The following is an 18566-nucleotide window of genomic DNA, read 5'->3' as shown; positions in this document are numbered from 1 at the left end:
TAATGGGTTCTAGCAACACCATTATTTTACCAATGTACCATATAATGAGTCCCAACAGTATAAACAATAAGAAAAATGCTGGAGTCAAAGGCAGTCAAACTGCTTTCATTTCCATGTCAAAATCATTACAGAATTGCATTATAGCTGCATAAGTAATTATCCAGGTGTCTGCAGATAAAATAATGATCAAAATTCATCTTTACAAAGGAAGCCTGCCGCATTGAGAGAACCAAGGAATTAACCAGAAATGAAGTTTGTACACTTGTAAAAAATTATGGAACGGTTTTTTTTCTTGGATCCTCTTTCCTCTTCAGCATGAATAGTCTTGTCCCTTTCATTATGTTGATACACAGTAAAATGTCCAGTGTTAATTAAACTCTAACAATGTTAATTCAACTCTTAACAGATAAGATTTGGTTCCACATTCCAGAATGGGACCAAATGTAATCTGTTAAGAGTTGAATTAACACTGGATATTTTACTGTGAGGATGCTACACGAACCTACTTTGTATCTACTACTATAACCTACTATAGCCTATTCAACTTTTAATAACTGACTGTTCTATACGCTATGTCCTGCCTTTTTTTTTGCTTCATTTGCTAAAGTTCTCCTAACACTAATACCACTGATGATTATGGCAATAAGAAAATGATGATAATCATATTTTACATTAATATTCACACTATTGAATCGAATATCGGTCTTAACTCCTATACAGTGACGCCCCCATCACCTGAAAACATTATTTTTTTCAAAATATGCAACGGAAAATATTATCTACATGTCTTTAGTGGTACACGAATCATTATTGCATGCAGCTTATCACTCAGCATGGCTGAGTTCTCCAAGCTTTCAACAAACCCACGAAAAGTGAACACGACAAAGGCAGCAACTAACTCTAACTCTAAAATTGAACACTACAGTGTATTACGTGGGAGGAACGGGCAAACGGAGATGAAAAAGTCATTATATTAATGTATCATACAAGTTACACAATCTGCTGATTCACGTTTACAATGTATCCGCTTCTTCTCATAAAGCAAAAAAATTTAAACGAATGATTTAAGACATTTTTTTGCGATGCTTACAGGACAAGAATTTGAACAAAATAAAGAGCGTCAAATTGACGATTTCCTTTGAATTACTTTCTATGCATTTAAAATACTTATATCTGGGAAAAATGTTCACATCACTATATATGTACATATCTGTGTATCTATTAATATACCGATACATACAGCCATCCACATACCCATATTCACGCGCACATATGTCAAAGTGTAAAATTACAGAATGACTGAAACGGCGTGTGAGCGGCGCAGATAAGCCCCTGCAAATCCTGGCTGGCACTGAGCGGAAGGATTATTATTCCACTTTATAACAGACAGACGGTTTCGCTGTACCGCTCATGAACAGAGGACAATATCGGAGAATTCCGTCGAGTGCGCAGAAGAATCCGTACTCTGACTTTCTGGCAGTTCCTCGACGTTTCCAGCCTGTCATTGAGACTTTGAATGCGCATCTATTCAAAGGTGACAAAATGGGCACCACCTGGTTACGTCACTGTACAACATTTGCAGACAACTTGGGTGGCTGTGGATCACACAACCTCAAAGACTCCGTTTATCTATCAACTGACAGGCCTCTCTCTCTCTCTCTTTTCTCTCGCACACACACGCACACAGAGAGAGACACGCGCGCGCACTCACAGAGGACAAACTCTCCCTCCCTCTTTCCCTCTCACAGCTGCAGAGAGAATAGGCAGAGCAGCCGTGCACCGAGACAGGCTACGATAAATAAGGACGCACGCCTTTATACTGGAACGGGATTATAGCTCAATGCAGACGCAGTTTACTGTACAGTTTGTGAAAACCGAGGAAATTGCGCTTTGGAATTTATACATTTTAGCGTTCAGTAGTTTCGAAACTAAACGAACAATTCATTTCACTGCAAAACTCATTTTTTTAAAAATTAAATACTGGGCTGACCAAAACGACCACCGCTACAGCAAGTTGAGATTTTCGTAAAATCGGCATTGGAGCAATATTAGCCTGCTTATTGCGCGCTACAGAAATGCCTTTCAGTCACCTTCGGAATTAGCCCAGGACTTGGCGTGCGTGTTTCTTAGACTAAGCGTTTTGTGGTTTGCACTGACAACATTCAAAATAACAATTTGACAACATCGCACTAACAACCCTAGCCAGCAACACAAGCAATACAGATCAATGAAGAATGCGGGAGTATTTTGGTGTTCTGTCCAGACGGAGTTAATGAAGCCCTCGGTGGTATCATGCGTCTTCTCCCCGAGCCCAGCGCGCAGTCTTTGCGGCTCATCTTTCTGCTAATATTCGTGATGGGGGTGGCACCGTCCCCAGCTTTAACTGCGGGTTGTCCTGACCGCTGCGTGTGCGACGACCAGCTGGTCGTCCAGTGTGCCGGGCAGCAACTGACCGACTTTCCTGCCGACCTCCCGCTAGCCACCCGGCAGCTCATAATCTCCAACAACCGTATCGGTGAGCTACCGGCGCTGCAGCTCAACTACCTGTCCGACCTAGTGTACCTGGACTGCAGCAACAACTCTCTCACGGAAATATCGGAGTCAACATTTGGTAACCTCCGGAAGCTTGCCTACCTAGATCTGTCCTTCAACACTTTAGCCCAAATTGATGACCGGACGTTCGGCCCGTTGGCCAGCCTGGTGATGCTGAGAATGACGGACAATCCCGGTCTCTCAGAGATTCACCCTGATGCTTTCTCCGAGAACGCTGCGCTCCAGGTTCTGGATGTCAGCCGGAACAACCTAACAACGCTTAATATCAGCACCCTTATTGCCTTGCCAGCCCTTCGATCTCTCGGACTGAGCGGGAACCCCTGGCGCTGTGACTGCGACACCGAGGACCTCTGTCTTTGGGTGCAAATCGAAGGATTCAAGTTTCAAGGTGAGGTGCGCTTTTTGATTTAGGCTAATCATATACTTTATTTGCCCGCCCAGATATGTTAATGTAGGCCTGTTCACTCAAAATAAACTTTATTAAACACCATTTTAGTATCTGCTTCTGCACACTCATACAGAACTGAAATATATAACTAATAAAATTAAACGCAGCGCGGAAAAATTGCCTCACCATTCCCTGGGTATTTTAAGGTATTGTTAACGGGTGTTGTGCAAGGGTGTAAACAGATATTTGGCATTTATTAAGACACTTAGAGGACAAGAGTGTTTAAAGGCTTATCGCCTGTCACTGTTACAGCACGAAATTCATATTTATACTTTACTTGGACGCTGTAGCAGTGTGCTCAGATAACACACACTTGCGCGGAGCCAGAGAAAACAACTGGACTTTAACGGTTTGTTCCGTTTAGCTAGGTATCGCAATTCACATGATGGAATGGCAATGCGATGCAAGGGGTAATTCAGTGTTCTTTTCGTGTCGAGATCCTTCCGTGACCTTGATATCCGTTTAAAATTCAGACCCATGAGCTTTTGAAAATGTAGACAGACCTAAGCAATTTAAATTATGAATATTCACTGGAAGAAACTAAGGAAGAGAACTGTACCTCTTGTGGAAGGGATGGTGTACTTAATACTTGCAAGTTTAAAGTTGCACTTCTGACTGGAAATTGTTGAGATTCTGAGGCACATAAAATGACCAAAGGATAATTTCAAGTAAAGCAAGTAAAATGTGTTACTTGCAGCAAATCAAGAGTAGGCCACTTGAGGCTGAAACTGAAAATATAAAAACTGCTCTGTCTTCCTCTGATCTAACCGATATGCAGTTCCCATTATTTCTGTGCCTCCGGATCTATCCCTTGAGAGAAAAGGCAGCTAATTAAACACAGCGCGAAAGACTTAAAGAAAAAGTGTCCAGTGACACGTTTGCACACACAGTAATAAAACATAACCCAACTTTTTCCAGAGCGGTAATACCCCCACTGCATGTCGGTAGAGCTGTGCTGTCGGTGAAGGGTGCTTTGGTACAGAGCACCCACTGCAGAACCAGCGCGTGAATCATGCCTAACATGTCTGAGTCAGTGTGTGAGAGAGCTCTCCACTGGCTGGGCTGCAAGGGGGGTTGGCCAGGCACTGGATAGGGGGGTTCCTCCTGTCAGATACACGGCACTCTAAAAGCGTGCCTCCCATTGCCAAGGCAAGATAACCCCGCCCCACTTGCCCTGCTTTCCTATTCATTTGCATGACTGTTGGACAGGAGGGGGGGAGAGCGGGGTGGGGGTCACAGGGAGGTCGAAAGCTAATTGGTGAACAGACAGCTGTTAACCTGTGCCCATTACTTACCACTGCCCAACAAATATGACATACCAGAAGAAGGTATGTCCCTTTTACTTTTTAAAAATGGGGACCTGCTGATATTCGCTTGGCCATGAAAGTGGTGAGTGCAGTGTTCTGGTTCCGCAGACCCCAGCAGTGTGTGGGGCACATCTGGCCTGTTTGGTAGGTAGCCTGGACCACATGCACGATGACTAATGGGTCTGTTGCACTCACTGACAGCTTGAGTGGCAAATGCCCGGCCCTGTACATTATTAACAAGATAGACCATCTTGTCCGTCTGCCTGGAGCACAGAGGGACGCGAGCACAACATTAAGATACAGGGTCTCGCAGAAAAAAGTTGCATTTAAGTAAGCTTGACCAAAAAAAAAACAGCCTGGGGAGCTGTTGTGTTGGAACTGTTCTTGGTTGGTGAACAACGTCTTATTTTCCTTTGAAGTAGTGCCGCTGTGTAGTCAAAGGGAACTATCGTGCTCTCGCACCCCCAAAAACCACTGTTACTGCCATGTTTGGGCTGGTGTGACACACAGACCCCCCCCCCCCATGTATTAATAGTGAAGTAGTGAAGGTGATGTATGGAAATGTGACAGCCCCGGGGAATGGGTCAGGGGGGTGAGGCGTGTGTGGCCTCCTTCCTTGGTTTGAGATTGTAATGTAAAGAGATCCTTGTGTCATTCGTTCTTTCGTCGAAGTTCATCTCTTCCCATTCTCATTCGGCCAGAGCTCCTCTTGCCATAACCTGATTGGTCAGTCCCGATTCCCAAGTTCCAGTGCTGAGAACGGTTTAAAGAGGTCTGTATAACCAATATGACAGGGTGTGGATTCAAAAAAGAAAAAAGAATTACATTGCAGCGAACAGTGTTATGTTAATGAGAATCTGGGGAGCTGAGCTTCTAGTGAATTAGTTTACCTATCAACTAATCTGATAGAGGCTGCTTAAAGTTCATTTAGACCGATTTACATTTGAGAACATTAGATTCAGAGAACTGCCTTTAAACACTGTCTACTGGGGCACCTTTGTTATGAGGACATTTTGATCCTCTAAAGAGCAGTGCTTGCTCCCACCCTCCCCATGAGTAGATGTTAGCCATTAACAATGCAATCTTTTTAAAGTACCTTTTACTGGGCCGCCCTTGCCAGTATGTTGCCAAAAATATTTATGCATTAAATCTATTCCACTCGTGTTATTTATAGACACAGGCAATCTTGAAGATGTAGAGTTGCCTCTGAATATTTTTCACTGGTCAATTCGAAAGGCAGTCCACTGATCAAATCTTTCTGAACAGTTTCGACTTTAAGACATACTGTATCAAATAGGCCTACCTTTTTAATAAGAGTGAATAGAGCTTGTAATTTAAGTATGGACTGAACAATTAAAACATCCGATACTAACTTCTGGAGTATTCACCTCAGAGTTAGATTTGTAGCACTCCCCAGTACTAGATGCACACAAGAGAATCATCATACAGTAGGTAAGCATAGAAAAACCTATATTGGGGGAATTCCTGCTCTTCTCTGTCATAAAATGTTGTATTAACACACCATATTGTGTGTACATTATTTTTAATATCGCTGAGCTGTACAGAGGACGCAGTAAAATGTTTCGTGTGGTAATTTAACACTAACAGAGGTTATGAGTCAGAGAATAATGAAATGACTACTATCCTAGTAAATTCTGGTCTGTGAGAGTTGATTTAGCACTGAGCGTTCTGTAGTAGAACACCTGATCGAGGCTTTAGTGAGAGCAGTCTGGAGGAGCCGGTGCCAGGCCGAGCAGCTATCAGGCCTGGACGCGCGTGTGCCTGGGGTCTCCCAGGAGATGTGAGTGTCCTCGCAAAACCAGTGGTCTGTCAGGCCTCTCTCTCACTCAAGCCAGCCCCCGCACGCTGGATCTGACGTGCCGTCGGTGATCTGGGCTGTCCGGAGAGAGGGGCCTCGGTCGTCCAGGCCCGTCACGGAGCTTCACTGCCTCCCGTGCCGAAAGCAAGGGGGAACTGGGCTGAGCCAGAGAGAAATATCGGTGGAGTTGCCAGCCCAAAGTGGGAGGCGATAAGATGGAGGGCGAGGAAAGTCAAGAGAGGTATGCTGATTGGACAACAGTGAAATTATGTTTTGGTGCGGGGAAAAAACCTAAATTAGTCGATTGATTTTAGCGTTTAATGTTAAAAAAGAAAACACCAGCATACATTGGTGTGCTGTCATTGATACGAGGGGGAAACTCACTCCCCGTCCAATCATCATTCAGCATTTTATATCTAATTTAAAATATATAAATAAAAAATAATTGATTTTAGATGGCCTCTAAATAACTATGTAAAATATGCTAGTACAATTTAATGCAACAAAATATATTTGTTTTCATCAAACTCCACATTTCATTATGTATGTCTTGGCATTCACACATTTGCCATGTTGATAACAGTGTGAAAGTGTGCTTTTGTTGAGATTGGAGGGCAGTTTGAGTCTCTGAGTTTATTCTGGATGAACATAATGTTTTCAGTTCATTCAACGCCCTCATTGCCTTCTAGACTGGAACCTAGGTGAGTTAAGAATCACATTATTTTAATGGTAGCTGCAATCACAATTTTCCCTGGAAAAGCCCCCGCACCCCCCTCACCATCCGCAATAACGATTCCCCCTCCACCCCCCCAGTCAGCGATTGCAGTCTCCCACCTACCCTCCACACCCCCGCCACCGCCGTCCATGATCGCAATCTCTGTTTTATTTGTTTTTCAGCACGCCCATGAAAGGCTGATTTTCAAACCCCCTGCACGTCCCTGCCAATACACATAATGCGTATTTAATACCGCAAACGCTTCGCTGCGTAATCACGTGACTGATGATACTTGCTTATTGATTATTACAATAATTGTATTGATATTTTGTTCGTTTACAATTTAGAAGCAGGATTGGTTCGGTGCTGTTCTGTTCCTCGGTGGCCTGGAAATGGTATGCTGTTCCTAAGGCCCACACTTTGTGAGTAATGATAGATAAAATGAGGAGAGAAGGGAAAACTAATAATAATACATAATAATCTTCAGTTTTTTTGTAAGGAACATGAATAGATCCGTTACTTAAGGCCAGACCTTTTTCAAAATCTTCCTGCATATGTACATTTAGCATAATTCAGGCCTGTACGTATCACATACACACTTACAGTGTATTCTCACACATTCACAAACCCATCCACCTACACACACACATACACACGCACATATACGCATGCAATATAAACACACCATTGTACACACACACATGCAGACATGCATATATTACACATATGCTCACACACACACACACACACAAATAAATACACACACACAGACATACAGACACACACGTACACAAAATAAACACACATCACTGTACACACACACACGCTCACATATATATGTTACTCACACACATGCTCACGCACGCATGATATGCATGAACTGTACCCACTATACGTACACACATATTACACGTTTGTGCATATCTATCAGACACACACTGCACACGCACACAATAAGAAACCAGATTGCAAAACTGCGTCCCTATTATCCACAGCACTTTTATCTTTGCTTAGTTTGCTGAAGAAACAGCCTTTTTATCTATGGAAGCTTACCAGCAGGACAGGGGAATATTTAGGGAATGTTGCTTACGGTGCATTCTCAATATTCAGGCCCCCCCGCCCCATTAATTTCACAATAAAGCAGCCTCTTCTTAAAGATTAACATATGCGACTGCATAATTAGAGAGGGGGTAAAAATAGCCGCGTTTACGGTATGACTACGAGGCTGTCCATCTGAACTCGGCGTACAGTAGGAGGGTTAGCTCCTCGAGGCCGGGCTGAGCAGCGGAGCGTTACAGCGCGAGGGGATGCAGGGAGTGATGCGTGGATGGGTGGACGGAGGGAGCAGGGTTGGAGTCTCTCTGTTTCTTCCTTGCTGACAGGCTAAGCAGAGGGGTCACAGCAAGCAATTTGGTGCTTTTGTGGGGGGGCGGGGGGGGGGGGGGGGTCACGGGAGACGTCTGGCTTTGAGTGTTTTTAATCGCCGGCGTGTCTGCTTTGAAAGACAAAAATGTTCATAGTGTAACACAGGAGTTACAAAATTATTCAGTCTGTGAGAGGTTACAGCAGCCAATGAAATGTCTCAGAGAATGTGGGCAGTTTGGTTTGCTGTCAGACTGCGCCATCCTGCTTGTTTTTAATGATCCCATTGGATCTCTCCTGGTGCTCCTTCAATATTAGACCCTCACACAGATGCAATACAAATGGAATCCAATACTAACTGACAAAAGATCAACTGAAAGTCATATCAGTGCATTCACGGCATGTCTGGTGGCTATTGGCCTGTAGCATTGTGCCAGTTTATAGAATCATTCAGCAGTTAAATCAGAAGGTTACAAGGGCTCGTTTTAGGAAGTGTGTTGAAAGGCGTCTTTTTGATGTAGTCATTGTCACATACTGTAAGCACCAAAAATGGACTGATGTTTCTGGGAGGGCTGTGGAAAGGCTTTGTCTGCCTGTATTAAGTGAGAGTCTATAACAGAGCAAAATGGGCAAGAAAAGTGGTTCTTTACCTGAATAAGCACTATGATGAAAGAAAATGCATGGCTGTCCCTCATTTACAGTATTCACAGTATCATTTACAACGATTTGCAGAGTAAAAAAAAAATCAGGTAAAAGAAAATATCAAACAACTGTTCTTTTTGGATCCATTACATATCCTGTTCTATAAAAGTGCTGTAATTCAGTTACTGTGAAGAGGAGCTTGTTTTCTTTAAAGGGAAAGCAATAAGTATCAACAGGCCCACGTTTCAGAAATGTACAATTTGCTGCAAATAAAGGCTTTTTTTGGTTCCTGTAGAAACAATGCAAAAATGAGGTTAGGTGAATTTAACTAAATTTAGGCATAAGTATATTTGCTGACAAGACCAGTTTCTCTATACAATTAATCCATAAAATAATTTTTAACAGTACATTTCAGCCATATGGCTTACATACACCATTAAAATAGTGCGCATTTCACTATGGATTCTAGTGGTTGGAAAGCAGTTTAGATGAACATATACTGTATTTATATTATTTGTATATATTTCTATTGTTAGATAATTATATTTTATTATGCTGATTATGGTTTTGCAATCACTAATAATTTGGTATTAGGGTGAATTGTAATTGTAAGCCATGAACCTTTTTTTTAAAAAAGTTATTCTTTTCAGTATTTTGGAGCATAGCTTTGACTAAGAACACGAGTTTAAGAATATGTATCGTAAAATGAGTTATTTAAAGGAGTATGATTATTGATTATCCAAGAGTCAATAATTATTAAATGAGTGTGACACATTTTAGTGTAAACGAGAGGACTGGATGAAAAAAAAAAAAAAAAAACCCAGATAAATTCACTCTTAGCCGAACTGTAGCACAGGTCTGATGGTATGGTGGGGGAGGGGTCGCACTTGTACTCTGTCCTATTTAAGGCACTCTTGCCCCATGTCACCCAACCCTCCACCGGCTGGTCGTTTGAAGGTGGAATTCCACTCAGAGAGGTATTGTGTGACACTCCCGTGCAATATACTAATAATACATATTGATGGTCGTTTATATGGGCATGCTAGGGGTATGCTAAAACAGTTTTCTTAAATAAAAAAAAAGATGGGAACTGCTAAAAAAAAAAAAGACCTTCTATAGTGGAACTTGAATTACACTGCTGGGATTTCAGCGAATGCCTTCTGTAGCTGGAACTGCGTACTTTAATGTTTTGTTCCTAGGAAACAGCTTTGAAATTTTTTTTGCTTGTTTCTCATGGCATTTCAGGCTAAAAACTAAAATTTCAATTCTAAAAATTCATATCCATAGCTGAGGTATGTGTAAAAGCAGTTGCACCATGCCAAACGAAAAACCAAACAAATTTAACACACACGGTAAATGCATGGTGCAGGGAATAACTGGGGAGGGAGTGACTCTCTAGACAGGCAAATAGAGTGCCAAGTGCCATTAGAAAGTGCACGCCATTTCAAAAGCATGCTAGTTATCCTCTCTTTAATACTCAAGTGCAGAGCTTTCACTCGGGCTTGATTTATGGGAGGACAGCCCCGCAGTGCTCCTTGCTCTCTCTGTGCATGGGAGACTGGAAAGACTAGGGGAAACTGGGCCTTCCCTGACAGAGGAGAGAAAAAAAAAAGCAGCGAGGCCCTGGGTGGTGGTGAACTGCGCTGAGCGGTCCTTAATGAGGGGGCCGAGGGTTCGACGCGGTCTACGCGGCGTGTGTCGCAGACGGTGAGAGGGGCGGCGATGGGAGCTAACGTGCCCCGGGGCTCCCGGCTCGCCCCGCCGACTGGCCCCCGCCGGAGCTGCTGCAGATCGCTGGGCCGGGTTTGGGCCGCTCTCTGGGAGGCAGGGCTGCTGCTGCTGCTGTGACCCAGGGCGCATTCTCCGGACTCCTCTGAGCTCCGCTACGATTGGTCGGCCTCAGGTTCCGGAGGTTTTGTCTGCATGCGTGCGTTAGACCGGTGTTTCTCAACCCTGGTCCTGGGGAGCCCACTGCCCTCCGTGTTTTAGATGTCTCCCTGCTCCGGCACACCAGATTCAAATGAATGGGTCGTCATCAAGCTCTGCAGAAGCCTGATAACGACCCGTTCATTTGAATCATGTGTGTCGAAGCAGGGAGGCATCTAAAACATGCAGGACAGTGGGTCCCCAGGACCAGGGTTGAGAAGCACCGCGTTAGACCAATGGTTTGTTCGATGTCCAGAGTGTTACTCGTGGGTTTTATTTACCAAGCCCACTGCAGTAACCGTTTCACTCCCTCACCCTGGTCGCCCCATATGGAAGTCTCAAAGTGTCGCAAAGCTTTTATTTGACTTGCATGCACTCGTGCTAATGTGCTGTTGGAAATCACCGATTGTGATTAGTTACATAATGCGTTATGCTATTTTTGCACGTTTAAGATGATTTGCCTCACTATTTACTTCCCAGGATAATCAGGGTCATCCCATAATGATCTTAAAGGGTTTTCTCCTGAAGGACGGATAGAAGCCATTTTTGTAGCAGGCAATCACTGTGAGTTGCTGTTTCTCTGACTCGTGGTGTATGCGGTAACGCAGAAACAAAAGATTCCCGACTGTGCTAAAATATGTTTCTGTAATGTAGGATGAATACAGACAGTTATTCATATTTAATGTATAAAGCAACAATGCTAATTTGGTAAATGGACTGCATTTATATAGCGCTTTTATCCAAAGCGCTTTACAATTGATGCCTCTCATTCGCCAGAGCAGTTAGGGGTTAGGTGTCTTGCTCAAGGACACTTCGACACGCCCAGGGCGGGGTTTGAACCGGCAGCCCGCCAACTGCCAGACAATCGGTCTTACCTCCTGAGCTATGTCGCCCTGTGATAACTTTGTAATTTTGGATGAGTAAACACATATTGAACAAGGCAAGCGTAAGTGGCTAGTTGAACAGTGCAAACACAAACACTTATGTTTACAAAATATATATGTTTAAAACGTCATGGAAATGATTAGGGTTCTCTCATGGTTTGCACTGGAATATTGGGAAGGCCTGCCAAAACCGTTAAAATGTTTGTCAACCACAATTGCCTGTAGCCAATTCCTTTAATTGGTAATTAGACACCGTTTAATTTGAACTAATTACTGTTTTAGCCCACAGTATAGCAATTTCCCTGAAAGGATTCAGATAGTGCTTCCTAAGGAAAGAAAGGTCTTGTGAAATTTTGGACAGGACACGTTCAATTAGGCTTATGGTGGAGGGTGATAGATAGGACAGGCTGGTAAGACGTCCGATCCGAAATGTGGCACGTACACTTCCCGTAAGAGCCCCAGAGAAATATTTCTTTCCGAGTGATAGATTTGGCTGACTGTCTGCCACTCTGAAAAGAGTTGCTTTGGAGCAGACTTTAAGATGGAGATTCTGAATGTGACCTGTCTCCGGCTGGTTTCCCACTGGTTAAGCTGTCTGACATGTGATAAATTTGATGTGGGGATATGGAGACAGCTACAGAAAATGCTGCATTTCTATTTTGTTTTTTATACTGTCACGGAATGAAACTGACAGAGTGAATGATTCGGCTCCAGAAAAGTGCATTGTCATTGCATTAATGTGAACCGTACGTGCTCTGCGTGAGTGAGTGTGTCATTTGGGTGCGGGTGCGTGTGTGTGTGTGTGTCTTTATTTATGCTTCTGTTCGGATGTGATTATTCCAAATCACTTACCATCAGTCTTCAGATTAGCATTAATGACCTAATTACTATCCATTTGATAACATGCAAAGAATAGAAAAAGGAGATTATTTTCCTCTTATAAATTCCGCAATTTATAAGTATTTTGCAATTTAAATGAATTCTGTGGTTGCCGGTGTATTGCCTTCTTTGGTTGAAAAAATCTGGATGCAAGTATATGAACTGAGACATTTTGCTTTCTGAAGGTTTAGGACTTGTCCAGCACCATTACTGTGTATGCGTGTATTACATTCCTGTCATAATTGATTAAATTAATCTTTGCCGTAGCTCAGTAAATTGAGCTAAATGCCAATTGCGTGTTTTGCAAACAGTGTCAAAACTGCTTAATATATCAGGCAGGCAATATGCAGTTACTAGATTTGGCTGACTTACCGCATTATCTAAGACGAAACACCAAAGTATAAAGTGCATATAAATCCTCATCGTGTATCCAGGACACTTGGCGTGTGGGTGTGATCGGTCTCTGTGCTGTCTTGCAGATGAAGGACAGACTGTGTGCCGGGGACCTCCGGACATGACTGGGCAGCGGCTGGCGGAGGTGGGCATGCAGCTTCGGGCCGAGTGCCACCAGGGCCTGGGCTACTGGGACTACCTCTTCTTCATCGCCATCGGCTTCGTCATCTTCTCGGCCGGCACGGTGTCCGCCTGGGTGATGGGGGTGCTGATGGTGCTGTACGAACGCTACAGCAAGAGGAAGAGCGAGCGGCTGGACAGCGACGACGAGGAGGACAGGGGCGGACCGGGGATTGGGAGTAACCAGGGCAACGGGGACCTGAAGAAGCCCAGCATGCAGGTGTGATGTTCACGGGGGAAAAGAGGAGGAAGGAGGAAGGGCATCTGAGGAGTAGACTGGCGGTTTTCGGGCACTTGAAAGATGATCACTCAGGAAGTGTGCGTCAGTGTTGCGGAGTCTGAAAGGGATTTCTTAGCCTCTCCACTGCTCATAGACGGGGGCCAAGCTCTTCGACTGGGTGTGCGAGACAGCATCTTCCACCGCTGGACTGCGTACGTTCTGCTCTCACACAGAATTGGACTTAATGGAAAGACTGCGGGTTTTAGTCGAAGAGAACGGGGTCCCAGCCAGTGCAGGCGGAGCAATGACCTGAACATGCCATTTTCCAGAGGGACACAGAGAGCGAGGAGGTGCTTTTAACGAGAGCGATTCACTGCTGATATATTAACACTACAGTACTACGTTTCCCAGAGGCTGCATTCTCCAGCCCATCATATATGGGTCTAGGTAGGCTAGGATAACTGCAAATTATAATCACATAGAAGAACTCCAGCGCTTGTTATCTAATTGGGGTAGGGTTAGCACAGAGCATTGCTCATTAAAGGGGATTTAGTGATTTATAGCTTCAGAGGAAAAGCAACTCTGGCTCCCATCACAAGGGGATCAGGCCTAGTCAACGATAATATATGACACCTGACCTGCCTGGTGTAAAATGTCTTTGGAAAAAAATGCTGTGAACAGGGGTAGTGTCTGGACAGCACTGTCAGCAAAATGGGGGGGGGGGGGTTCCATTTGCGTGTGTGTCTGTGTGTGTCTGTGTGTGTATGTGTGTGTGTGCGTGTGTGTGGAGGGGGAGTATTGATTGATTCCTCTTAATTGAGTCCAGTACTACAGGTCAAGGTGGAATAGCTCTTAGCATACCTCTACGCGCTGCACCAGAAGCCTTAGGCACTGTGGAAGACATAATTCTGCAGCAATAAAGCCATGTCTGGGGAAGCTGAGAGAGACAGGCGGTGCCACCCAGCGTTAGGCGATGCGCTTCCGTCCTGGCTTAAGCAAATTCCCACGGCAAAAGAGGTACACGTGGGGTACAATGAAGAGGGTCGCCCCGTTTTTGGGTGTGGCTAAACTAGCAGTCATGTTTTGTAGGCCATTCCCGGTGCACCATGGGATGCTTCGCTACATAGAATCCCCCAGGACCTTTACATCCCGAGTCCAGGATCGTCACAGGTCATCCTGCTTTCTGTCCCGTGTCTTTGAAATAAGGTTGACGCATCATTAGTGGCTCGTGTATTTACGACCTTCTAAAACAGTCTGGAAAAGGCTTGGGGGGGGGGGGGGGGTTCATTGAGGCTGAGTCTCAGATATAAGGACTCTCGGCACTGACCTCTACCTCACTTCACCACCTCCATGCCGTGTCTCTGGCTTAACCCGGGTCACGAATACCCGAGGTCAGTGCTGAGAAGGCCCAGGGGTTCCTGCTGGTGCACAGAGATGAGTATTATCCCACCTACAGCTGCAGACAGAAATATCACGTGTTGAAGGGGAAAGGGGATTAGCTGGGATGTGTATATATATATATATATATATATATATATATATGGGAGATGTTGGAGGATGTATGGTGGAGTTTCTGCTAACCGCCAGAGACACATGGGTGTGGTGGGCTTAATGTCATGCGGGATGAGCCTCTGGCTGGCGTCAGCTGCAAAGCAATAAGAGGGGACTCCAGAGTGGCCCCTCCCACTTATCTAGGCCTTGTCTAGGCCAACCCCCTCCCACAGCTGTGTGTGTATGTGTGTGTGTGTGTGTGTGTGTGTGTGTGTGTGTGTGAGGCTGAGCACTTCATGAATGTTAGCGTGTTTGGTACTGACTGCTTGGAGCTTGGATCTCTACGCACGGGACCCATCTCTTTCTCAGGGGGTCCTCAGCTGAACGCTGGCTGTGGCGGCTGTTGGACGTCGGGGCGCGTGCTGGCATTCTGTGCATGTATCTGTACATTATGTAGATTACATACGTGTAATCTCGCACGTGAGGGGAGGGGAAAAAAGTGAAGTTACTGTGACTGCGGGGATAAGCCAATCAGACTAGAATACTTATGAGCTTATTTGTGCCCTTAGATCAATATCCCCTTCAAAGGCGCCCGTGTCTTTTGCCGCCGTCTGCGGCGCAAGGCAAACTCCGAAATGTGTATTTCAGTCCACAGCGCCGACATGAAAAGAATATTAATAAGCGTCGGCAGTCTGTACGGGGCCCCAGAGAAATCATCCTCTACAAACAGCGATGCTGTGGGGCCTACGAAGGAGGGGATGTGGTGCACTCCTGGGCTTCATCCATTTAACATCGTTCCCCCCGCCCGGGTCAGACACGGTCTCGTCTGTCTTGTCTGTCTCGCGTGCGGAATTCTCTGCAGCGGCATTGTTTTTTTGTTTTTTTTCGCAAGGCGGTGATAGTGAATAGGGCCGGCTTGAGAAGAGGCAGCTTGGGAGGCTAAATCAAGAAGATGACAGTTTCCTTTAGAGAGGACCCACAGTGACAGAGCAGAGCAAAATGGCTCTTTTTTCCTTCTGCCTGACACTACTCAGACCTTAGCATTCCTGTTAACCTGTCCCGTAGCATGCGCAGGAAGACTGACTGTGAGTCAAAGTGTGATCTACAGGTCAGTTGAGCAGGTAGATGAAGTGTTAAAAGAATTCTGGCCACCACAGGTGCGCTCCATTGACAGCACTTCAATGTTCCTGAATATTCCGGAGTGGGCAAGTTCGGAACACATTTTTTATTGTGATTGACAGTTTAAACGGGTTCTCTGATTGCAGTTGAATTCTGAAACAAAACAGGAAGTGTCTCCTGGGTAATCTGTGCTCAGATTTGCGTGGGCATTTCCCGGGACCCGAGATTTGATGCGAAGATGGCACATTCTTCACTGAGCACTTAAGAGTCGGATGCCTGAATGAACAGGCTGGCGCAAGCCAAGAGTCGAACACAAAGAGTAGCGACAAATATTTGCTGACTGCACAAAACACTGGCAACCCCGCCCGCCTCTGCTCCTATCCTGTATGGCTTCTGAATCAGTGCCCATATATCGGGCTCAGGACTTAATATGCGCTGTACAGCATGTCCCTGCGGATGATATTTCATTTTCAGCGCAGGATACTTCTATGTTTGCTTGACAGATCAGCCGAGCCATGCATTTAAACTGTCTTTGTGCATCCTCTAAGTGGGCCTCCTGTGTCATGCCTCATAAAGTGATCAAATATTTACCGTAGCACTTCTGCGCCCCCATTACTTTACTTCCTCCTTGCACACACAGGGGCTAATTTACTTGAATTTACAGAAACTCTGAAAATATTCTCACAAATGCTCGTGCTTTTTCATGATAAGCGTGAGCCGCTATCATCAGAGAGAAGGGGGAGAGAGAGCGAGAGAGAGAGAGCTGTTTTAAATATTTAAGGATCTGTCTGAATGAATGAAGCCCTGGATGTGCTATGAAACACAAGCCGGAGGGCCAGCGGAGCTGGCAGATAGGGGCGAGTCTTCACGCCATCTTGCCAGCCGACTGGCTCTGCGGAAGCAGGTGGAAGGGGCGGTGGGACAGCAGCTCGCTGTGGGAAGGGCCAGGCCCAGCAGGAATGCTGATGACTGCACACATGTGCATGCCTTAGTAAGCCCTCAAACAGACCCCCTCCCCACCAACCCCCCCTCCCCCCCCCCCCCACACACACACACACTCACACTCACACACACCACAAGCCTGCTGGCCATCCGGCCTGCTCTTCTGACACCCCCTGATACAGTGGAAGCAGGAATCCCACTGAGCCCCTAGCTCTGCCATCGGAACATTACAGTGGAAATCTGAAGAGGCCCAGCCCCGACTGTCCAGTCAGTCACATCCCACCAAAAGAACAAGCTTTTAGCAGACACACCAAATTCGTGAGAGAAGAGAAGTGTTTGACTTGTCTGGGTCTTTGTGTACTATTGTGTCTGAGTCTCGAGATTACCGTACTGTTGTGTCTATGACAGACACAGACAAATACCAGGGGCACGTATTAGGCATTGTGCACCTTTCTTTTGTATATGGCACTTATCTCCCCCAGTCACTAAGCTTCAGTGTGTAATTCAGCTGTCAGAACTGTCAGGAGGTACTAAAGGAACTACCTGTCGTACTGTATAGGCAAATGGGGCATGGGGTCAAGAGTTCATGTGTGTGTAAACGTGTGTGTGTGTGTGTTTGTGTTTGTGAGTGTGTGTGTGTGTTATTTCACTATTGGGTGTCTGAAGGAGTATCAGCATGAGGGGCTGAAACAGAGGAGCCATCTAATGCAATAAGGCAATAAAATAGACCATCAGTGCTCACAGTCATTAATACAGGGCGAGGAGGGGTCATTTTTCTTCATGTGATCAAGCGAGGCTCGTTGGAAATCCTGTGTACGTATACTGTGACCCACTGGGTAATCAGAGCAAAATGTCTGTAGTGCTTGTCTCAATTCCAGACAGTGTCAGGGTACCTTTAAGGCCAGTGCAGACACCAAAGTATCGGAAGCAGCCCAGGATAGCACTTTCTAAAGGTATGGTGAGTTAAGTGGTCAGCGTTTGACTTTTTTTTTTTTTTTTTTTAATTCTGAAGAAGCTAGTTTTGCCCTGGAAGCTTGGAACACCAATGAACATTCACTGTACAGAGGGAATCCCGATGTTTGTCACCGTGTGAAAGGGGAGAGAACGACTCCCTGCCTGGGACCCAAATTCCTGTGCGGGGCCCATATAGCTGATTCTTCACTTTTGGGAGCCCCTCTGTGCAGAAATTTCCCCTTCCGCTTACGAAATGTAACGACTGCTTATTTCTGTTTGAAACTATCTGCTTGATATCATGTAACATTGAGGGCACATAGGCTACTTATCGTCTGTAACGGTAAAGGAACAAGTCAAGGAGACTTACGGGAGCTTCAGGTTTGTGTTTACTGGGGCTTAAAAAAAAAAAAAACTTCAGTAACTTATATTAAGTGAATAACTTATATTGAATCATGGAAACCAATAAAGAAAATTGTTCCCCCCCCCCCTCGCTCTCTGCGTAATGTATTATGTTTTCACCGCTCCGCTGTGGGGGCGGAGCCTTGCTGTGATTGATGGCCGGGACTCAGGCTGTGCCGGCGTGTCCCCGTCGCCTGGTGCAGTGGGTGTGAGAGCACAGCCCAGAGTCACTCTGCTCACTTGTCCGTGCACAGAACTGTACAGGCCTGCCAACTCTGTACTCTTTCCCAACAATAAAGGTCATCGGAGCGGCGCGGCTGTCCTTTGTGCGTC

At 45.3% G+C, this 18566-nt stretch overlaps 1 protein-coding gene across 1 annotated transcript; it reads left to right on the top strand.

Moving 5' to 3' along the window:
* The first annotated feature begins 1745 nt into the window (after positions 1 to 1745).
* On the top strand, positions 1746 to 16627 carry LOC118224998 (leucine-rich repeat-containing protein 52-like). The gene is made up of 2 exons (XM_035412903.1): positions 1746 to 2941; positions 13015 to 16627. The coding sequence occupies exons 1-2, from the start codon at positions 2293 to 2295 to the stop codon at positions 13332 to 13334; spliced, it is 969 nt and encodes a 322-aa protein (XP_035268794.1). The 5' UTR covers positions 1746 to 2292; the 3' UTR covers positions 13335 to 16627.
* The last annotated feature ends 1939 nt before the right edge of the window (positions 16628 to 18566 follow it).

Source organism: Anguilla anguilla, chromosome 4 (genome assembly GCF_013347855.1).
Source record: "Anguilla anguilla isolate fAngAng1 chromosome 4, fAngAng1.pri, whole genome shotgun sequence".
Classification (NCBI taxonomy): Eukaryota; Metazoa; Chordata; class Actinopteri; order Anguilliformes; family Anguillidae; genus Anguilla; species Anguilla anguilla.
This window is presented reverse-complemented; position numbering and strand designations above follow the sequence as displayed.